Here is a 22606-nt window from a genome sequence, read left to right on the forward strand (position 1 = left end):
CCTTGATATGCACAAAATGTTTGACCAAAATTGCGTAATTTAGGTCAAACAAACAAACAGACTTCTTGCTCACACACACCATTTCAACTCTAGTTGCAAAGTCTTAATGGAACTGAGATCAGGGTTTTGTGATCACATTGACTTTATTGCCCTTATGTCCCTTTGTAACCAAAGTAGCTGTGTGTGTTAGGTTTTTGTCCAGTTGAAAGACCAATTTACTCTTAAGCTTTAACTTCCGGATTGATATTTTGAAGTGTTGCTTCAACATTTTCATATATTTTCTCATCTGCCACTCCCAAACCTTCCAATTTTGTTGGTGATTTCAGGTATGCAAGTGGCCCCTTTTCTTCCAAATGCAACAATGGTCATTATGGCAAAAAACCAAGTTCCATTAGACCACATGACTTATCACTAACAATCATATTCTTCATTCCTGGATGCTTTTGCAATCTGGAATATGGTATTTTATGTTGCTTTTGGAGTAAGGACTTCTTCCTTACAGACAGAAATCAGAATAATGCAAATGTGATCTATTTTTAGATAACCAATCTCCTTTAACTACATTTAGTACTATTAGGATTAAATGTGGTTCTAAAAGTAACAGCTGCTTTCTGATTGGAGGCACGAGGTATTCCCAAAAATCTGAAAGTAACACGCATGTCAAAGTCGCCTCTCTTTTCAGCTGTGACACTGAAGCTTTGCCTGACATCACATTACAGGAGTCATGGGCGGGTTTTACACGGACGCAGTTCTGGTTCACAAAAGGAAAATTCCAGCTCACTCCATCAATAAATGTGCTGCAGTCGGCATGACTACTTGGACCGGATTGCTATCCCTGTCCAAGAGGTAACCACCTAGATTTAACAAATTAAATACACAAGCTTTAATTACATTAATTAAAGCTAGTGTGTGTGATGTTTTTGGACAGGCAGTATAGTTAACTTAGAAATATAAAAAAAATCTATAATCTATAACAGGTTTAATGTTTTCCCTCTGTTTTTTCCACATTTTGTAATGTTACAACCACAAACTTAAATTTTTTTGGAAGGAGGATGTTATTTTACAAAACAACACAACAAATTGCATTAAAAGGAAGCAACATGATGCTTAGCTTTTCACATTTCTTACCCCCCTACAGTCAATTAGAATTGTATGTTTGAATGAAATGCAATGAAAAAGCTCAATGCTTTTATAAACCACAATATCTGGTAATTAAAAACACTCCAAAGATAATAAATGAGGCAAAGTCAGTCATTCAGGTGTTTTTCTTCAGTTTTATTGCTCAGCAGTAAAAATTACAGTGTATACTACAGTACAAAAAATAACATTATGTTTAAACACTGCTCCACCGTGCCACTGAACGTTTTGTTAAATTGTCACATTTTGAGCGTGCAAAACAACAAGCCCAGCTGTGAGCATCTGATGCAGGAGATATTTTCATGTGTCGTTGTGTCGTTCAGCACCACCTTTCGACCTGGTGATTTCAGAACTGATGCCTTGCAACACGAAAAAATTAAATAAAATCTTTAGCAACAACAGAGGCAGCAGCCAGCATTGATTATTGATTTAAACTGCAGCAATGCAAAAGTGAAACAGATGACAGCGGGACCACAAACTATTCAGTTGAACCAGTTCTTACAGGACATATTCAGCACACAACTGTTTGCCTCAGTGTATTTTTATGTGATTCATAATCATCCAACACTTCAACAAACACATTAATGGAGACGGTTACAGCAGAGAGGATGAGCTATTTTGTTTCCTACAGTGTTGAAAAGCTCCCTCCACAACAAAGACAAGAGACAGACAGACATTCAGAGGCAGACGTAGAGACAAACGGACCAAACCGAGCAAACAAAGACCCAAAGTCATGGTGAACCTTCAGTAACCAGAATATTTGGTAAGCAGGGTACAATTCATCTGGTCACGCTGAAATGCTCATTCAGTGCACAAGCTGTTAATTTCTCTCTATCACACCCACATCCTCACCACAGGTACATAAAGAGCCAACATGAGAAATTAAGACATCTACATTGTCCCTCCTCAGAAAAGCTGGTGACGCGTCAGAGGAAAAGTCATTTTACATCAATTGAATTCTCTAAAATCCAAATGCTCTTAAATATTCTGGTCGAATCAGTCAGTAGAATCTGGGCCTGCGTTTACCAGACTGCTTCATCAGGTTCATCTATAAATACACAAACGTTTTCATAACTTTAAAATTTTAACTGTTGAAACATTTTTATTAAAAATGTCAAGATGAAGGACATTATGTTTATCATATAAATGATGTGTGTTGTATATTATTTTCATTCTATTCAAACAAAGCAGTTTTTATGAGCAAACTTTCCCCAAAGGCATTTCCTGTGTGGAATTAGCTGAAGCATCAATTAAATTTAAAAGTTGTCTCTAAGGATGAGGCCTTTTTACTTTTTACTTCCACTAAACAACCTAAACTTAATCTTGGGATAATTCTGACAAGAAATCAGACTCGGTTTCTTGATAGAAATTGTAGCATTCATTTAAATTTTTAAGTACAGGTCCAAGTTTTTATCTGGTTTGAGGTCAGTGCTGTTCCAGAAGCTTGGATTATCCACATTAGATCTATTCTTTAAGGTGTGTTTGGGATTATTGTTTTGTAAACACAGAGGAGTTTAAATTAACTCCACCAATTTAATCAAATATAAATGTAGTATTACCTTATTACTTGCTTTTAGAACCATACAGTTTGGGTTAAACTTGCTAAGGAACATTGTGACAAATAGTTGTGGAGATGAAAACATGTTTGCAATTTGAGAAAATGCACAATAAATTTAAACTTAGCCACTCAATACTTATTTTTAAAAAATAATTGCAGTTATATTTTGTATAATCATTTCAGCCTGGAAAACAAACGATTAAAATAAATCATTAAAAGCCTAAAATAATAAGACATTTTTTTTTGCTGATGATGAATAATGTAAACTTCTAATTGGATCTGTATTTTCTGAAGAGTTGATAAACACAGGCCCTGATTTTTCATTTCTGTTTTCCTCCTTAAATAAGTAGTTGCTATGTTCAAGTTCAGCAGGCTTTTGTATTTTGGACTTCATTTTCAAAGGAAAAAAAAAATACAAATAACAGCTTTAAAGGTTTCATAGCACACCTTTATCTTCTAAAGCAGATTTTATGTGGCAAACATCCACAGTGCAATTACTATTAAGCCACTGTAATGCGACAAAACTCACATATACTCTGTATTATATAAAGACAATAGAAATCTTTATCACAATTAAGCCTTCTTGTAGAAAATGTACATCAGAAAAATAAGCAGGTGCATCCTCGTCGTAAATAGCGTCTGTTTTATTGTCGCTTTTCATTCGGGTTGCTCTTTGTGTTGTTAAAAGTCTCTGAATATTTTACCCCGTGTATAAAATAGACGGCCGCAGCAGGAGGAGGCTGGGGGAGCAGGAGCCATCGCTATATGGCAGAGGCTTTGTCTCTGTTGATGAAGAGGGTCTCCTGGCAGAAAGGGTTAACCAGGACCACACTGCTGCCACTGTAGTCTCCATTAGGGGGCAGGCAAGTGTCATGCTCCTGAAAATTCAAACAGAAAACCTTCAGTGCACGCCAAAAAAATGCTTTTTTCCATGATCGAGCTAAACCACACCTAAACCAAACTCAGCACCAAATGGAGTGCTAGGACACAGTGAGGCATAAAGAGATCAGGGTGGAGTATCTATAAAAACAAAAGGAAGAGTGGGGTGGATGTGGAAAGGCTGAGAAACAATAGGGAGAGATGACTCAGAAGAAAACGTTAACTGCAGAGGTGAAGGCAGAGGGAAGAGCGGGGGGCTGATGGTGGTGAGTCAGCGGTAATGAAGTGGAGCTGGAGGAGGAAGGAGGTGTGGAAAAAAACAAAATGATTTGTTTTCCAGCAGGAATGAGGCCGTTTCATCAGTGAGGCCCAATCTAATCACACAGCGTCCCCCCCCCCAACCCCGTCTAGATTTATGATCGGAGCCCCGCCTTTTCATTTACCTACAGGACTCCGAGGGAAGCTACAGTTAGAGAAATCTGCTCTATGGAAACACATAAAGCAAGAGGAGGGGGGATTAATAACACCTGGCTGTCACCAAGGGCATGCCATACATGATCCGACCTCATCTTCTCTGTCCTGACAGCCCCGCAGGCAGCAGGGCAATGCAAATGAAGCAGCAGCAGAGAAACACAAGAAAGGAGACACAGAACGAAGCCATGACTGCAAAGATGATAAACAGAAACTTGCAAACAAAGTGAACAACAGGAGAGGTGAATTTGCAGACTTGGAATCCAAGCAGATGTTATGCATTTCCTTTTCCAGTAGATGGCGCTGCAATGCACCAAGATGCTTCAATATTCAGCTGGGAACTGACAGCCTGAGAGATTTATGGCTTTAATTGTTTCATCATCAGATTATGGTAAAATATGGAGAGACTTTCCTGTTTAATTTATACCTGTAATGAAAAGTTTTTAAAGTTCTTCTTAAAAGCTAATGAGGTATTTAAATAGGACTTTGTGTAGCTAAATTGTCTTTAAATTTATTTTAGAAGTGGATTTTCAAAATAAATTTTAAGATTAATAAAAAAAACGTGGAAACTGTTCAAATACAATTAACTTTAATATTGCTCTGAAATTTCCCAGCAAACAATAACAACACACACACACACATATATATATATATATATATATATATATATATATATATATATATATATATATATATATATATATATAAGGTGGTAGAGCTGTTGCCTTACAGCAAGAAGGTTCCTTACAGCAAGAAGGTTCTGGGTTTGATTCCCGGCCTGGGGTCTTTCTGCATGGAGTTTGCATGTTCTCCCTGTGCATGCATGGGTTTTCTCCAGGTACTCCAGTTTCCTCCCACAGTCCAAAAACATGACTGTTAGGTTAATTGGTCTGTCTAAATTGCCCCTAGGTGTGTGTGTGCATGGTTGTGTGTCTCTGTGTTGCCCTGCAACAGACTGGCGACCTGTCCAGGGTGACCTCACCCAGAACGTTAGCTGGAGATGGGCACCAGCAACCCTCCCAACCCCACTGAGGGACAAGGGTGAAAGAAAATGGATGGATGGATATATATTTTACAACATAAATAATTTGAGTGTGTAAAATGTTTGTGTGCTCAGGTAAGGCAAAAAAAGAGTTCTTAAAACTGAATTTGATATTAAGCCTAATGTTTTATGTAAACTTAAGAAGCTACAGCTGCTTATATGATATTTGAAGCTTGATTTTTCTCTCTGGGATCAGCAAATATTTACTTACACTTTTTCCAGTGTTATGGACAAACACATTCAGCTGAGCTTGTTTATAAGGAGCATTAACTTTTCGGGGAACGTTGAATTTAACAAAGCTGTTTTTTTTTTCAGTATGTTGTAATGCAATTAAACCAATGCTTAAAGCTAATCCATGAAAATTTTCAGTCTCCTTAAAAAGAGACCCTAAGGAGAAATTCTCTCCTTGTTCCTAAAATAGTGAAAGCTGTAAAGTGCGTGAACACAATTCAAGCGTTAAGTTTGCTTCAGCAGGCACCTGGAGGCTTGCTGACAGGGGAGATTGGACCAGGATGCTCTTGTTGTTTCCATGGTCATTAGCAGCATTCTGCTGACCTGCGGTGAAGCAAGTAAATGTCCTGGCACTTCGGAGCGTGTAGTGCTGCTGTGCGGTGATAGAGCTGTAGCGTGTCGGCGGTTTGTACCTCGCTCTCCAGAGTATGGATCTCTCTGGGCAGCTCCACAGCGTGTCTGCTGAAGTAGTCCATAGTGATGGCGTTGTTCCAGTAACTGAGGTTGTTCTCCTGATTCGTTGACTTCTTCTTCCTCCTCATGCAGCACACTGTCAACAGCACAGCTACAGTAGGACAACACAGCGAGGGTTAGATCAGAAAACAGTTAGATAGAAGCTGTCATTTCTCCGAACAAGTTACTGCAGAATAACGTTTGGTTGAAAGGAGAAAATAAATCCCAAAACATAGCTAAGAAATGTGTGTTTTTAGTCAGATCCAAGCAAGGATTGTCAAGAAAAAAAAACAAAATTTCTCTAAAAAGAACTGATTAAAATGTAGAAAACTGTATTTTGCCTCAGGTTAAACATATTCCTCCCTTTTAAAACTATTTTGCCATTAAGATGGAGCCCTGAGGGGGTTTCTGTCAGCTGTCAAAATGCATCCTGAGAAATGTTAGAGATCAATTTAGACAAGGAAAGTCTACTCTGAATAAAACTCAATAATGGAAGGAGATGAGATATGCCGAAAAAGCTGTGAGAACATGTTTCAGCTTGGAGGAGATTTAATGTAAAAGGTCATTATGAAAGTTTATGTTTTATTAAAAATGTAAATCTGTTTTTTTAAAAACATGCGTTGCCATAGTTTCTAGGGAGCGCCTTTTAGATCATCAACAAGCTGAGGAGACAAATTCAGAACTTGTAAAGTTTTCCAAACAAACTCTTCTTACTTTCACAAGTTTCACACCAAATAAAAAATGTATACATCTAGACGTTGACACAGTTGTCTACTTTGAGACAGTAAATCATACAATGCCCCACAATCTGTGGTTTTCTGTTAAATCCCTTTAAAGAGCAGAGAACTGACACCAGACCTCAGCTCACCTACCACTAGGACTAAATGACGATGAAAAAAAGATGTATTGGAGGGTATATTTAATTTGTCATAGCTCTTAAATAAAATATTATGGAGACATAAAACTTGCCGTGAGCGACCGCTGGTCTCTTCTGCTGCTCACGGTCGAAGAACTGTTTAGATACAACTCGTAGTTTTTGAATTACCGTACCAATGTTTGTTACTCTTAAGTTTTCTCCTCGTGCCTCACAGCTGTTCCAGGGACGTGTCACCATGGCAACCAGCTTACCAGCATACTCTCTTGTGTTAACTATCTAAACAGTATCTAACTACTAGATCCAACAAGTCATTGCAATAATGAGTTTTAAAGGTCACTACATTGGCATTGGTAATGATTGCACTATGTTGACATCATGGACCTTTGAAACAAAATTTTACATGTTTTTGAAAGACATCAGACTGTAATCATATACAAATAGACAAGTCGGAAAGATTGTTCTGCTATTGGTTCCTTCTATCCAGAAGTTGTATATTCTTCAGCTCTCGGATGGTGAAGAGCCTTTCAGCAGTTACATGATGTGGCTGATGATGGCTGCAGATGTTTCTCCTCTTTCTTTAGCTTTTTTCATGGATTTGGAAAGACATTTGAAAATTGCTTTTGCCACTGAGCACCATTCCTGTATAAAAATATTCTATTAATTAAGATTCTACACAGACCCATTAATTTTAAAATCTTCATTAACCCAAATTGGACAAATCTATTCTTTTACATTCATTTTCTACTCCCTCCGTTAGGGGGTGCTGCAGAGTCCCTAAAGATGATCAGCTTCTGTCCCACAAACTAACAGTAGAAGACGCTTCTAACTTGTCCAACGTGAAAAATTAAACAACTTGTCTTGATTTTTCAATACGTTTTGGGAGATTTCTTATGTTTGCATTACAGATGATGCTACTTACAAATGGAGGAAACAGGCACACTGATCGCCAACACGATCCACACGATGTCCATCATGTTTAGGCAGATGGTCGTTGGTGACAGTTGCGGGTTGACGGTAGAGCCCAAGCTGTTACCGGCTGCCGCGGGCTCGCTGGTTGTGGCCGGGACCTGTCTGTTGAGGAAGTTCCCGCTGTCGGTGGAGGGGGCCTTCGAGCTGTTCCCCAGAGTGGACCCCTCCTCGGCCCGGCTGGAGCTGCTGTTGGAGAACAGGCCTGCAAGGCCTGTTACATGCCCCTGCTGGTGTCCCATAGGTGGGCTGTCTGTGCCATTACCCAGAACCCCCGGGGTCTTCCCGGTGGTGCTTGAAGAGTTGACAGAGATGACTGTTGGTTTATGTGATTTCATGCTCGGTTCGGTGGGTTTGACTATAATGAGTGCAGGAGAAGTAAAATTTTCTGAAGGGCTGGGGACTGGCGATGCGGGTCCTTCTGTTGAATTTATCAACAACTGAGCAGTGGGCGCCTCATCCACACCAGGAACCTCTCGCAGAACGATGGTGTGGGACACAAGCAAATCTGGAGCTCCAATAACCTGCTCCCTGAGTTTCAGGCCCCGTGGAGGATCAACATCAGCTGATGAGAGAGGGTGAGTGGAGGGCCACAACTGCCTGGAATCGGTAAGATCCTGAGGCTTCTTTCTCTCGTCTGTATCCTCTCTAACGGATTCAAACTTGGACATAACGCCGCTGGCATTGTTTACAGTTTCAGAACTAGGCCCCACAGGCCGAGTCACAAGGCTATCAGTGCTCACAATGCTTGGTGTGACAGTGTTTGTGTCAAGCATGATGGAAGGAGGGAGGCCAGTAGTAGGAAGGATGATCTTTGAGGATGGTGAGCCTCTGGACGACCATTCCCCACTGGTGGAGCCTTCCTGATGCCAGTCCGGAGAGGGAGGTTTGGCGTGAGATGGGGAGCTGCGTTGGGGGGTTGCCATGGAGACAGTGTCCTGGGATGTGTGGCTGAGGTACAGCTCCGGTGCTGACAAAGCCACTCCAATGGTCAGTGCTAGAAATGCCAGAACACCTGCAGAAACATCAAGGGAATTCTAATTATTAGCATGTAATCAACAAGAACAAGTTCATTCTAAACTAAATCCTCTCCCATGAATACATATTTCATCATGCCTGACAGATTTGAGCATTCATTATTTCTCTCAAGCTTATTATTGCAAGCTGCAGCTAAAACTGACCCCCTCAGGTGTTCAGATCAGACAGGAAGCCTCGTCTTGAATTCATTACGCTTCTCAGGATTTAATCAACTCAACTGCTGTGTCACTCACCTACTTTAATTAAATAGCTTTATTAACTGCATTATTCAGCAGACTGGTATCACTGCGTGAACCCTTGCATGCATGAGGTAACAGAGGATGTCTTCATCTCCGAACATTGTAACGGAAAGGCTCTGAAATCCCCACAGAGCCATCAGCTGTGGCAGTAAATTAAAAAGCTATTATCTGGCTTCATTCTGTGAAAAAATCCAAAGAGCTTTGTGTCAAAAACGACCAGCTAAACATGCTAAAACCATCCGACACATTTGCCTCCTCAGTATCGGTCCCATGAAGTGACAAGCTATTAGCAGCTGTCCATAGGGATTATCGGTTCTCCCTTGTTATCCAGACAACACAAAATCCATAGGAGGGAGGCATGTGGAAGGGTTTTATTAATTTCTCTCCTCCTCTGACCATTTATGGACACTTCCCAACATGGATTGCTAAAAGGTGTGGGTTCAATTCCAGCTTCCTCAACCAGGCACTTAATTCTATGTTACCTGCCGGTCTGCATGAATGTGTGCATGCTTGTAAGTGCTTATTTGTTTGATGCTGATAGATGTCTTTTTGTTTTTAAAGATGACCAATGATGCGTCCTTGAGCATATTAGGGCAGGTCTATGGGCGATACAAACATGTTCATTAAATTTGTTTGCACAAAATCACTTAATGAGATTTTAGTCTGCTTAGTTATGCATTTTCTGAGCCTCCTTCAGAACAAGGTTGGGACTTCTTGTCGGTTTAAATCCATATAAGATGATGTTACCCCCCAACTCAACATTTACACTCAAAAGGTGACTACAACAGATGCACAATTATACTACCATGAATCTTTGAAAAGCTTTAGTAGAGCCTCTGCACAACAAACAAGAATGGAGCAAGTGGTTTCTGAACGGCAAGTCAACAACAAAACACTTGTCTTTTACAGCAGCCATTGTACAGTCCATACAGTGGTGAAACCAGCTGACCAAATGAACTGGAACTCCTCTTGGGTCCCAGGTCAAATCTGACTAGGACCCAAGAGGAGTCCTAGTCAGAAAACCTTCAACAAGTGGAAGGTTTTTGAAACGGCTCATTTTCCAGACACCAATAAAACATTAACTTATTGCCAAAAACCGGCTGGGTGTTTTTTTAAGAGCTTGGGCTGTTTTCAGAAGCTGTTTTGCTTCTTGGCTACATTTTGTATTATCCAGCTGTGATGGCCGAGAGGTTAAGGCGTTGGACTTGAAATCCAATGGGGTTTCCCCTCGCAGGTTCGAATCCTGCTCACAGCGATTTCTGACTACATATCCAACACGCCTGAAGTTGCTCACCAGATACACAGCTGATTATGTGGAAGCTTCATGTTTGCCTATATTCCTCCACTGACTTGTTACATCCATGTTTTGGTTCTTGGCTACATTTCAGATTATCCAGCTGTGATGGCCGAGAGGTTAAGGCGTTGGACTCGAAATCCAATGGGGTTTCCCCTCGCAGGTTCGAATCCTGCTCACAGCGATTTCAAACCAAGGGGTCCAGAATATCTGAAATCTGGAGCCAGATGATGAGAGGTTGGTCTGATCAATATGTGATGAAAAGGTGCAGGAAAACCCTGGTTTATTTCTTGTTTGCCATTATTTTTTGGTAATACATTCATTTGTTGCTTCTTCATTACATAACAAGAAATCCAGCTGTGATGGCCAAGCGGTTAAGGCGTTGGACTTGAAATCCAATGGGGTTTCCCCTCATAGGTTTGAATCCTGCTCACAGCAAAGTGGAAACTGTTAAAAGTTGCTGAAAAGGTCTAAGTAGATAAATGAAGGTTTAAGTGTGAAAAGCCTGTATTATGTTTGCTCCGCAATGCAAGTAAATCTGTTTTCCACATAAACCCAAAACGGATATAAAATCTTAAACTAAAGTGGACATGAACTCTTGTTTGTTGACTTTCACAGATGCTAACCTGCATTTATCAAATCTCAGTTTGTTCCCTTTGTTTTAATCTTCTGAAACTGATGCACAGATTTTAAAACGTTGATCCCTCCATGTTGTCAGGTATCATCAGGATCCTCTTTGCACAACCCTTTTCATTCCAACTATGTGCTTCTCTGTTTTTTACAGAACCATCATTTTCTCCCAGTTTGTCTCCGTCTAATTCGACTGTCTCATCTGTTTTAGGACCTTTTTTATCATCCCAATTAATTCTTTCTTTCCAGCAATCCTTTATTCCTCGTCTCCCTCCCTTTCCAACAGTTTAAATCCCACCTATATATTTTTTATTCAGATTTAAGTGACCTATCCAGCTGTGATGGCCGAGCGGTCAAGGCGTTGGACTTGAAATCCGATGGGGTTTCCCTGCGCAGGTTCGAACCCTGCTCACAGCGACTCATTTATTAATCATTCTGGGAAGGTTTTACTATGAAAATACACTTAAATTACCAGGATTTTGGAAAATACAGTTTCTTAATATTGTTTAGGAACAAACTTTGCACATGAAGTTTGTTTCCTTATGTGCTTTGAATCCTGTTCACAGTGACTGAAACATAGTATAGACAATATGTGAAAAAAAAAAAACTCTCAAAACACTGAAACTTTAAAATGAGATATTTTACTTAAAATACATAAAAAGTTTGGATAAATATCTCCAAACTTGGAGATATTTGCGTTCGGCAGCCCAAGCCGAACACATTTTACATAATACGTCCCCTTTAAAGTTTTTGTGGCACTAGTGGCCTTTATTCAACAGTAGATAGACAGGAAGAAGAGCAGAAAGAGAAGAGGAAGGGTAAACATGAAGCCACGAGGTTGGGAATCAAACGGGAGACCGCTGCGTTGAGTACTGTAGCCTCTGTGGTGCGTCTGAGCCATGTCGCGCCCCAGATGCTGACAGAAGTTACATCAATCAACCACAACATAATGATGGGTAAAGTGAGTGCAACTGCTTATCACACAAAAAATGTTTAGCACTTGCATCCATGAATTTACAGGTAAGCTAATTTGTCCCACAAAAGCTGCCTAACAACCACAATTAAATCAGAGACATTATAACCCTTTATGGCTCTTGGATGAGTCTGTGGCTCTGAGTGTGCACATTTTTAAAACAAGGACACAGAGTACTCAGAGTGTTGAACTGCTGAATACTAAATGCTGAGTTTATCTGGAGGTATTTATTTTATGGCAGCATGATGTAGGAAGCAGTGACATGTTTTGACAGTTTGTGCTATCACTGGTAATGCAGACGTATGCCATTCAGGAGCAACACTGTGGCTGACTGATTCTTTTCTATTATTTATTTTCTATTATTCAGACAACAGCTGAGCCCTAAGCCACAGAGGAATAAACTTCATCAGGATTCATCAGGCGTCAGGTTTTCACGTTTAAATGGGATTTGTTGACAGCAGGAAAAACGTAGATCACTTCCACCTTTATCTGTTTTTGTAATATAACAGGAATAATTTTAATATTCAGGTAAGATTTGAATTGATTTAGGATTTTCAGATTGTAAAACATAAATTCATGAAATGCTAACAAAACAGGGTGTAAATTAATACCTTATTCCTTTTACCCAAAAATAAAGGTCTTACAGAGACTATTGCTGATGGACGTACACAAAACTCATGTTTCAACTTTTTTATATGATCAAAAATGTAACAAATACATAAAAATGATCCTATTAGTAAAACATTTTTAAATGGTTTTCTTTTCTTGGTACATAAAATACTCATATTTCACCCCTATTTAATGCTAGTGCAGTTTTGGAAACAATGGTTGTACAGTTCCCATTAAAGCTTCTAATTATATTATTTTGTCCAAACACAATCCCAAACCCAAACATAAGAGAATTTCCTCTGGGAGGGAATAAAAAAGCCTTGGGTTTCTGAGTCAGAGTCACTGGGAAATAAAAGGAAAAACATGGGGTTGCAGAAAACTCAGGGTCTTCAGAGTGCCACTTATGGTCCCCAATCAGTAACCAAGGAAACCAAGTTTACATCTTCAAAAAGAAACAGGGAGGAGAGAGAAAATGAGACAAGATCATTCTGATTTAAATGTCTTAGAACCAGAAGAGTATACAACCAAAAATAGCCAAAACAGCAGAGTGAAATGTAAGAACATCTGAATCAGACAGGAGAAACTCAATGATGATTCAAACTCTGCTTCCAAATCAATAATCATCCTCCTCTACAATCAACCACACAGACATGTAGAATAAAGGGTCAGAACAGTTTTCTGTTAACCAAGTTAGACTGGTTTGTGACAGATCTGTGTCTCCAGGTGCAAAAACACTAAGCTGTTGCTGATTTATGATTGCTTGTTCTTCTTTAACACAATCCAAAGGCATTAAGACTTTTGCTGATTATGAATGGTGGAAATCATTGCTGCTCTGGACAAACATAGATGATTACGAGTTTTAAGCAGCAAGTGCAATATATAATATACAATGGCTGCAATATTGCAGCCATTGTACAGTGCATGCAGCGGTAAAACCAGCTGACCAAACATACTGGAGTTCCCTTGTGTTATTAGATGATGTGTGGAACTCCACTGGGGTAACAAGCTTGGCATCATTGGGGTTGCTAGGTAACGGCACAGTGCCCATCAAATGTGACTTAACACTCCATTTCCAAACAAAGAAAATTATTAACATATTGCCAAAAAAAACCCATCAGGGTGTTTTTTTTAATTACTTGTGCTGATTTTAGAAACAGTTGAGATCAAAATGAAAGAATAAAAATGTGCAGGATGTGAGTTTTGCATAACAGTTCCTCTTTTAAGATGATCTCTGAGATATTAGATGGGAAAAGGAGATTTTTCTTGATAGCTGATTGAAGTGAGAATAACTGTCCAAAAATATTGTCTAAGATGTACTTCAACTCTAATTTAGGGGTTTTCAGTTACTTATTATTGTAAAATTCTCCATGAGCATAAACAAATGCAAGAAAGATACTAAATGAGTTTATTATATCAACGTTTATAAGTGGATTAAACAACACATAACACCCTTGGGGAAATCTCAAGTCAGTCAAATCAGCAGCAAATGTTGCTTAAACTTCCATCTTACCTTTTATACAGGTACATAATAATATATATTGCAGCTTTTTGTTGGATTTGTAAATGTTAGTATAAACTTCTTCCAGCAGGTGTTTGTAAGATAAAAGCCAGATGAACGGAGATGGAAAAACAGGCATACAATTTAACAAGAGATGATTGAAAAGACCCAAGAAGCATAAGCTTTATGAACATCTATTATTGCGCCGAAGCACTAACAATACGATGAGACATGAGGGTCAGACAGGGTGGGAAAATGTGCAAAGAGGAGGCAGCGTAGAGGAACAAAGCGAACTATGTGAATAAATGAATAAAAGCTTGATTTGATATAGAAAATGGGATTTGAGAGAGAGAATGTAGGAGGAACGCTTTATTTTATTTATCCTTGTCACCAAAAATAATCTATTGATCAAAATGTTCAGTTTCCTCACACAACCCACAAAACTACAAGGCCAAACCAGTAGATTTTAATGGGAACACTAAGCTGAAGGTAACTCTTCGTCTTTGCTAGACATCTTTTTTGGGTAAATCAGTTTCCATGCCATCACTGCCACCCAGCTGATCATCTGAAAAAAGCATCTGCTAAAAAAACAGAAAACAATGCCAATGCATATTTATTCTGAGTTCTTACCCTCATTTAGCTAAATAATGACTTTAACTTGTTTTGCATTATACAACTACATACATAAATGGCATGCAAGGCAATTTATGCAACAAACAAACCTGCTGAATTAAGCTATTCTGAATGCATGGGAGGCCGGCGTCGTTCGCTGAAGTCCTCCATTGATGCTTTCTAGGACATCAATAAATCATGGTGTAAAGCAGGATCCTGCCCGCTGATCCAAGGAAAGGCTTTGTCCCACCAATCACTCAACATTAGACTCAATGTCATGGGTCCAAAGTGGCAGCCACTGCATCTAAACTCACTTCGGTGGAACGGTAACCATCACATTTACTCCTGCTTGCTAAATTCTTAGTTTTTGATTAAATTCTGCCGATTTGTCCTAAATACTGGAAGCTGCCATTTCTGCACCAAATTCACACACCACTGCGCGTTCCAAGAGTCTGTTTGTGAAACCAGTATTGGATCTGATTTCACAGCATCACCAGAGAACAGCTGGCAGTAGCTCAATCCAACTGGATGCTCTACAAGGAGCCAAAAATAGACACTGGAAACTCATCCGTCATCGTAATGGTGACGGTTTATCTCTGATCCTGAACTGCTGCTGCTCTGTCATCCCCGCTCAGCCGCATGACAGGAAATAACTTCACTGAATGTGGAGGAAACAAAGTACAGATTCACTGCCAATGTGGCCAAAGTGACAAGTAAATATTCACTGGTTTGTGGGTGCAGAAATAAAAATAAAAAATCTCGATCTGGTGGTGTTATATTGTTGTTTTTTTTTTTTTTTATAAGCAGGAGTTCCACCTTTCAGAGTGGAAAGTCTTCTAGTAGTTATTATTCTGAGCATCACTTCTGATGGTCTGGATCTCATTAAAACCTTATAGTAAACAATTCGAATACAGCAATAAGGATAAAAGTTGGCTTTACAATTTTAAGCCATGAAGTTAAATTAATCAAATTTACTATACAGTAGAGAGTTCAAAATAATACTTTTTCCTATTAGCTTTTTTCTTCTTTCCACTGAAGATTAAAAATTAATAAATACAAAAATCAATTCAGAGCTTAATCTGTGACCAAAGTAATAGTAATAATTGTATGTATATATTAGTTTTGAATAAAGTGTTGAACACGTACAGGGAGATAAAACCAAAAATATAATTTGATACAAATTAAAACAATATAAAGCACCAAGAAAATCAATAAAACAAGAAAATATTAAAAACAAACAGAGTAAATAAGTGGATCTTTAACTTTCCCTTAAAAACTTTCACAAATTTTTTTTAGAAAATCTGAATTCAGACTTTTTACTCAGATAATTTAACTTCACATCTTTAGATGTCCATGTTTGTGTTTCAGATTAGATGTCATAGAAATAAATTCTAGATTAAAGTCAGAATTATTATTCTTACAGGGGGGTCCAAACTTTTTCTGCATCTTCTAATCAAAAGTACAAAACCACAAGATCATAATCTAGAAGCAAAACTGTCTAGATTTGAAACACATCAGTTGTGTCTAAGTTCCTAATGAAGTCATTATGAAAATTATATTTATTTAAAAAAATATTTTACATCCAGTCTGTGTGCAAACATGTATAACATCTTCTTTTAGACACCAAAGGCACCAAAATTAAAGACAGTCTTGAAAGATGCCCTCACCACCACTAAGCCACATTTAGGTTCATTAATGCTGATCATATCCACTCCACAGTAATAAAAAAACCCTCCGTGTTTTACCCCCTGATGCCCTCGGGGCAAAAGGAGAGAAATATCTACAGCACAGATCCGAATACCAATGAGCCAATATCACACCACACCTACACGCTCCTGCCTGCATGTTATTCCTTAACGAAGCTTGAATTCAAAACACGTCTTTTGAGGAAAAAAGACTGAAATCAAAGTCGACCTTAAACATGGAGCTTTGCTGAAAGCATTGGGAGCCTCTAATTCAAAGCTTAGAGGAAGCAGTGAGGTTACACAGAAACAGATCGGATCCATCAGCTTCAGGCAGACAAAACCTTTTATCACTAAAGAGCTGTTGGCCAACTGCTGCCGAGATTAAATTATTGCACCTGGACAGAAATTGTGACCTTGGCTGACTTATGTGATCTGTAATTTGTATCATGTCTAATTATAAATATACAAATATCATCTTTCTCTGCATATATCATTATTCATCACTCCTTTTAATCATGTTCCCTTGTTAGTCCCTGCAATCACTTTCAAGCTTCTTCCGCGCGTCTCCCACTGGTTTCCTAATGAGACTGAGACAATGTCGCACACCTAATGATGAAAAAAATATTTAATACCTGGAGATGAATCTCTATAATGCTCAGCTTCACCTTAAGGGATGTAATGGAGCAATAATGACGGCATAAAGAGCAAGTAAATAGCAACATATTATTCCTGACAGAAGGAATAACTGATGTAGAAACTATGATTATGATTGTCAAACTAGCAGACAATCATAAAGTGTAAATAAATGCAAAATCATGCAATCCTATTATAATTCATATTTGATTAATTCATGAATCACTAAAATAATTTGGCTTTAGATCTTTAACTTTATCTTTAGTGCTTTATTTTTAAGAACTCTGCTCTGTTGTATCCTCCAGAATAAATCCACAAGGGATCAAAGCTTGATTAATTTCCCAATTAATGACCTTTAAAAATTCATCAACAGTTATTAGCCACATACCAAAATATGACAAGATGCTCAATAACGGTCAGCTTGGAAATGAACTACTGATGCACTCTCAAGTTGCTCCCATTAATCACAGAAATTAGTTGCACGTAAAAGGATTATATTCCCATTTCTACTGCCTTCAACTTATTCCAAACTGCCGCAAACGTTTTCTAATAAATTACGGAAAATATGTGAGAGGTTTCTGCACTTCCACCATCGGTTTCAGTTTTACTGTGGAAAAGAAAACATTTAAAAATAAAAAACATAAAACTTTTCAAATAAATGTTTATAGGCAGAACTGAGCAGACTAAAATGATCTTGAACATCACACAGATCTATCCTAACCTGCTCAAGGAAGCATAACAGATATAAAAGGTGGCATTAAGAATTACTAGCACTTAAACTCTCTTTGTTTAAGTGCTTTTCCTTTTAGAGCCTTGATTGCATAGAAGACAATAATCTCCAGATTTGTTTCGGTGACGTTCGCGGAGATAAACGGCGACGCTTCTGGAGTTCATCCTGATGGATCCCAGCAAAGGCACAAACAGACAAATTCCTCTGGTTTGCTTATGGGTGTGGATGTCTACCGTCCCGGGCAGATCTGTGTCCCAGGGGCGGACACAGACAGATAGGGCGCATCCTGTGGACGTCTGGGACGTGCTGGAGGAGGTCTGGATGGGCGGAGTGTGGAGGAGGTGGAGAGAAGGGGGGAATACAACAGATGTGAGCTCAGAGATAAGAGGCAAAGCTCTCGGCGCAGGGTAATGGCTTCCTGTTTGAACGGCTCAGAAATTGTTTGTCAGGTTACAGCGGCTTTGAACTTGTTTATCTGAGAATCAGACAGTGAGAGAATGCAGAAACAAGCGCAACAAAGATTCCCTGCGCTGTTTACTTGGGGAGCGATCTAGCTGCTGTCACAGCAGCGATGGGATGTGACAGGAAGGAGAGACATTAAACAGGAAGTTCTCTGGAATCTGGAAAAAACAGAGTCTGAGGAGGTTATGGTTCTCGCTTACAAACCATTTAGACATGTTCACTTAAAAGAAACCTAATGAGGTAAAACTAGAATATTAAACCTGTTTTCACTGACTGGCCTTCTTTATATGCACTTCACTTCCATATTGCAAGAACTTCAAAAGTCTGGATCAATAGTTCTTTCAAAGATTTCCTCTAGACTTTTGTTTTAAGACAAACATACTTAATGCTTAAGTTAAACTGTCATTGAAAGGCATAAAAAACTACAATAATTACTGCTGTGTTTGCGTCAACTGTGTCCAATCTTTTAATAGTAGGTTAAAATAGTCATGTAAAAAAAATTGTTAATAGTTGATACCTGCTGAAACAATTAATTGCGATCAATTAATTACTGAAATAATCATCAACTAATTCAGTAATCGATTAGATCAACTGGAGTATACAGACTCCAAAACATGCCGTTGAGCCAAAACTAGTATAAAAATATATACATTTTAAATTTAAGATGAAAAACTTTTCTGTCTGTAAATAATTTCTACCCAAAACTTCTTCAATTGGTATAGTTTTCGCTTCACCTGATTCAAAGTCTGTAATAAAATCTAAATTTTTTTATTGAAAAAATAATCAATAAATCAGTCAATAAACTGTATTGATGCTAAGTCAGGCAGAAATAGCTGAATTTTTCCTCATGTTGATGTTCTTTTTAGCTGCAGATGCTACAATAATCCTATATGTACTTTATTCTTGTCGTATTAGGCCTTTATTCACGTAATTTTATTTTTGCTACTTTCTTGGCGTGCCCCTAATTCTTCATCATATATAACATTTTAAATTCAAGGAAGATTTTAATTTGTAGGAATAATTTATTAAAAGTAGAACACCTCCATCGACAGTTCATGCTGCTCTGTCAGGTTCCGTGTCTGACAGAGCAGTAGAACACCTCCATCGACAGTTCATGCTGCTCTGTCAGGTTCCGTGTCTGTTCCCCCCAGTTATTTTGTTTTTCTTTTATTTATTTTGGACTGGAGTTTTTGTTACTGGACCCGTTGTTCCTCTTGGCGTCCTCTCGAGGTTGCCCTCACCCTGAGCCCTTAGAAGCTGCTGGGTTCATCCCGTGCACACACCTGCAGCTCGTTTTGGAGGGCGTGGACCGGGGATTTAAGCAGCAGCTCCTCTTCATCTCATCACCCGAGTGTTTGCTTACCTCGGTAACAATCGTTCCAGAGAAAGGCCCTCTGTGATCTTCGTTATACTAACTCCTTGTTGTCTCCCTCGTCAGATGATCCAGCTGTCTCCTAGTTGTTGTGGATCACCTACCTCCTGTGTCTTCCCCCGACGCTGCCGGTGTTACCGGTCAGACGCCACCCCTCGTGTGTTCGTCTTCCCCCCTTCGTGGATCCTTCTCCGGTGGATTCCCCTTCGGAGCGTTCCGGGTCAGGAGACCCAAGTCCGAACCTCACCGGAGAAAAGATATGACAAGAAGAGGAACCTACGCCGCTACTCCGTCCGTTAATGATCACTGTCCGCTCTCCAACGAGTCATACTCGCACAAACCCAAGCTGATCACTCCACCCATCTCAAGTAAGCATTCTCTGATTATTTCTGGACAACAATCTCCTCGCAGTTTCTAACTTTGTGCCTCTCATCGGCAGTAAGACGACCTGGTCCTCCGCTCCAGTATTCTCCCCCTCTCCATTCTCCCCCTGACTTCAATAAACCATAATTGTACTTTTATTCATCTCTTCTGGTCCTGTTCTTGCATGTGGGTTCGAAAGATTAATCCCAACATGACATGCTCGGCCAAATATGAAGAATCCAGGGGCCACACATGGCCCCGAGCCACACATTGGACACCACTGGAATGCACAGAACAGAAAACTTTGCAAATAGTCCATTTTAAAAGATGTCATAATTTCTTTAGCTGAATGTGTAGAAAAAATGGTTTGTGAATCTCTAATTAAAAGATAAGAAAGTCATTATAATAAGATGTAAGAGGAGAGAATTTACAATTACAAAGTAAATAATCTTTTAGTTGCTGTATCTGCAGCATCTCTTGTCTTTCTTCTTCTATAGATTTCTTTTCCACCCAGAGAAATCAGAGACGCGGGTCTCAGGTGGGCCCTTCAGCTCCATCTAACCGAAAAAGAAAAGCCTAATGAAAGCGAGCCTGAGGAAACCTGGGGCTCAGCTGGACTTCCAACAAAAAACATAAAAGAAAGCTGGGATTATAATTTCAAAGAAAGGATTTAGTTGAAGGGGGAAAAAAATCTCCAAAAAATGGTTGTGATATTAAGTTTGGACAGTTTTAACCCAGAATTTTTCCTCCTTTTCTCCCAACTCTTAAGACACTCAGCAGTCCAGGTTTATCTCCTCCGAGGGATTGAGGCAGATTTGTCAGAAACTGCCTGTGGCTCCTCTGCCCCGAGGTTCTGTTCGGGGGGTAAATACCAGATATCATCAGCCATTTCAACAAACCGTCCTGGAGCGCTGGTGGCTCTCATCCTGACCTCACTGCTCCATATTCATGTGACATTCCACGCTGGGATCCTGCCACGGCTCAGCGCTTCTCCTCCCTGAGCTGGTACATTTCAAGAAACACAAACCTGACAAGCAGGAACAAGAGGAGGCAGTAAACACATCATGTCGTGTCTGCAAACTGCAGGGTTCTGGAGGTAATTTCATCAATCAAAAACGAAACGCAAGAATATTTTAGACATCTAAATTCTCCTCCGCTGTGGGATTTGTTTGGTTAGACTTTAATAGGTGCAGATCCATCTTGGTAAATTAAAAGAAGCACAATGCATTAAAGATCTGCCCAACCTTCCAGACCTCTCAGGTGATCTGGTTCTGCTCTGTACCCACAACCAGAACCAAACATGGAGAAGCAGCATTCAGCTTCTATGCACCCCAAATCTGGAATAAACTTCCAGAAAACCCCAAAACAACAAAAACAACGAAAACACCGAATCCCACCTGTTTAAAGTTGCTTTTGAAACATCATAAATGAAACATTAATCAACAATCTAAAATGTAACGATTTCACTTGAGAAAATTTAATGCTTTAACTACATGTAATTTTAACATAAAGCAATTTGAAATGCCTTTGCTGAAATGTAATATACAAATAAACTTGACTTGACTTAAATTATTACACAAAGTGTTATATTTTAAATGCTTATTTCTGTTAATAAGCAACGTTTTCAATCACATGTTTTCCTTCCACTTAACTTTCCAACTAACTGTATATTTGGATAGAGCATCCTTAAAGCAGAAAAATGAATGGAACTAGTTTTCTGACACATAGAAAACACATAAAAGTACAAATTACAATTCTTTTTTGTGAAATGTTTACTTTCACTCTGCCCAGAAGCCAGCTTCATTCTGCCTCATTTAGCCTCATTCAGCCACATTCTGCCAGATTCAGTCTCATTCTCACTCATTTAGCCTCATTCAATCAGATTCTGAGCCACATTCAGTCTCATTCTGCCTCATTCAGCCAGATTCTGAGCCATATTCAGCCTCATTCTGCCTCATTCAGATAGATTCTGAGCCACATTCAACCACTTTCAGCCTCATTCTGCCTCTTTCAGTCAGATTCTGAGCCTCATTCAGCCACATTCAGCCTCATACTGCCTCAATCAGCCAGATTCTGAACCTCATTCAGCCTCATTCTGCCTCATTCAGTCAGATTCTGAGCCTCATTCTGCTTTGTTCTGCCTCATTCTCCTCCCTTCCTCTACTCACTCAGCAGCTGGCAGCTCAGGACCTGCAGACTTGTCTTCATGGTATCATGTGATCCGGCTCCTCCTCCACAGTGCTCATGGTTCTCTGCAAAAAAAACAAGAGGAAAGATGAAACCTGCCGCTAAAGTATCAAAATCACATCCAAGTCACAGTTAAAGTCTGATTATTTTGTATTTATGGGCAGATTTTTACACATTAAGGTTACCCTCTTAAAGCTTATTAACTAAACCATTGCTTTTCATCAAGTGGTGTTTTTTTATTTCTTAAATCAGATCTTCTACTAAATTTAAAACCACTCATGTGCTTCATGTCTGATTTCACACTGGAAAAAACCAGAGGGCATATGCACTGTGGGATGTTTATGAATTTAATTCTTCAGAGGAAATGAAGCTCCAAGTTCCAAATCCTTTTCAAAATATGCAAAATCCACATGCTTGAAGGCCTTGCCAGACCCAACAAAACATTGAAAAGCTAAACAACAAGCCACTGAAAGATCTACTTTAAGATATTGCATGAAAGTTTAACTATTTGTATGAAAAATATGAAGGTAAGAAAATAATTTATTTAGTAATGAAGAAATAATGTTATATAATAGTCCAGTTTTTGCAAATAAGCTGACATTATGAAGTGACTTTTGTTTAAAAATGGCCTCTAAAAGTTCAGAGGACTGAAGAAATGCTGCATTTG

The 22606-nt window shown here is 39.1% G+C and overlaps 1 protein-coding gene and 4 non-coding genes across 7 annotated transcripts in view; 4 read left to right on the plus strand and 1 right to left on the minus strand.

Moving 5' to 3' along the window:
- Nucleotides 1-1254: 1254 nt before the first annotated feature.
- Nucleotides 1255-22606, minus strand: part of tmem108 (transmembrane protein 108) — a 47450-nt gene continuing 26098 nt past the window's right edge. For all 3 annotated transcript variants that reach the window (XM_008396587.3, XM_008396588.3, XM_081601592.1), the window contains exons 2-5: nt 21921-22004; nt 7568-8629; nt 5732-5883; nt 1255-3573 (exon numbers count right to left, since the gene is read on the minus strand). In XM_008396587.3, the coding sequence (XP_008394809.2) occupies nt 3457-3573; nt 5732-5883; nt 7568-8629; nt 21921-21960 (1371 nt within the window). In that variant the 5' untranslated portion in view covers nt 21961-22004 and the 3' untranslated portion in view covers nt 1255-3456. The remainder of the gene's footprint in view (nt 3574-5731; nt 5884-7567; nt 8630-21920; nt 22005-22606) is intronic.
- On the plus strand, nt 10065-10146 carry trnas-uga (transfer RNA serine (anticodon UGA)). The gene has a single exon. It is a non-coding gene; the product is annotated as a tRNA-Ser (tRNA).
- On the plus strand, nt 10288-10369 carry trnas-cga (transfer RNA serine (anticodon CGA)). Its single transcript has one exon. It is a non-coding gene; the product is annotated as a tRNA-Ser (tRNA).
- Nucleotides 10542-10623, plus strand: trnas-uga (transfer RNA serine (anticodon UGA)). The gene has a single exon. It is a non-coding gene; the product is annotated as a tRNA-Ser (tRNA).
- Nucleotides 11151-11232, plus strand: trnas-uga (transfer RNA serine (anticodon UGA)). Its single transcript has one exon. It is a non-coding gene; the product is annotated as a tRNA-Ser (tRNA).

Source organism: Poecilia reticulata, chromosome 20, assembly GCF_904066995.2.
Source record: "Poecilia reticulata chromosome 20, P_reticulata-male-v2, whole genome shotgun sequence".
NCBI lineage: Eukaryota > Metazoa > Chordata > Actinopteri > Cyprinodontiformes > Poeciliidae > Poecilia > Poecilia reticulata.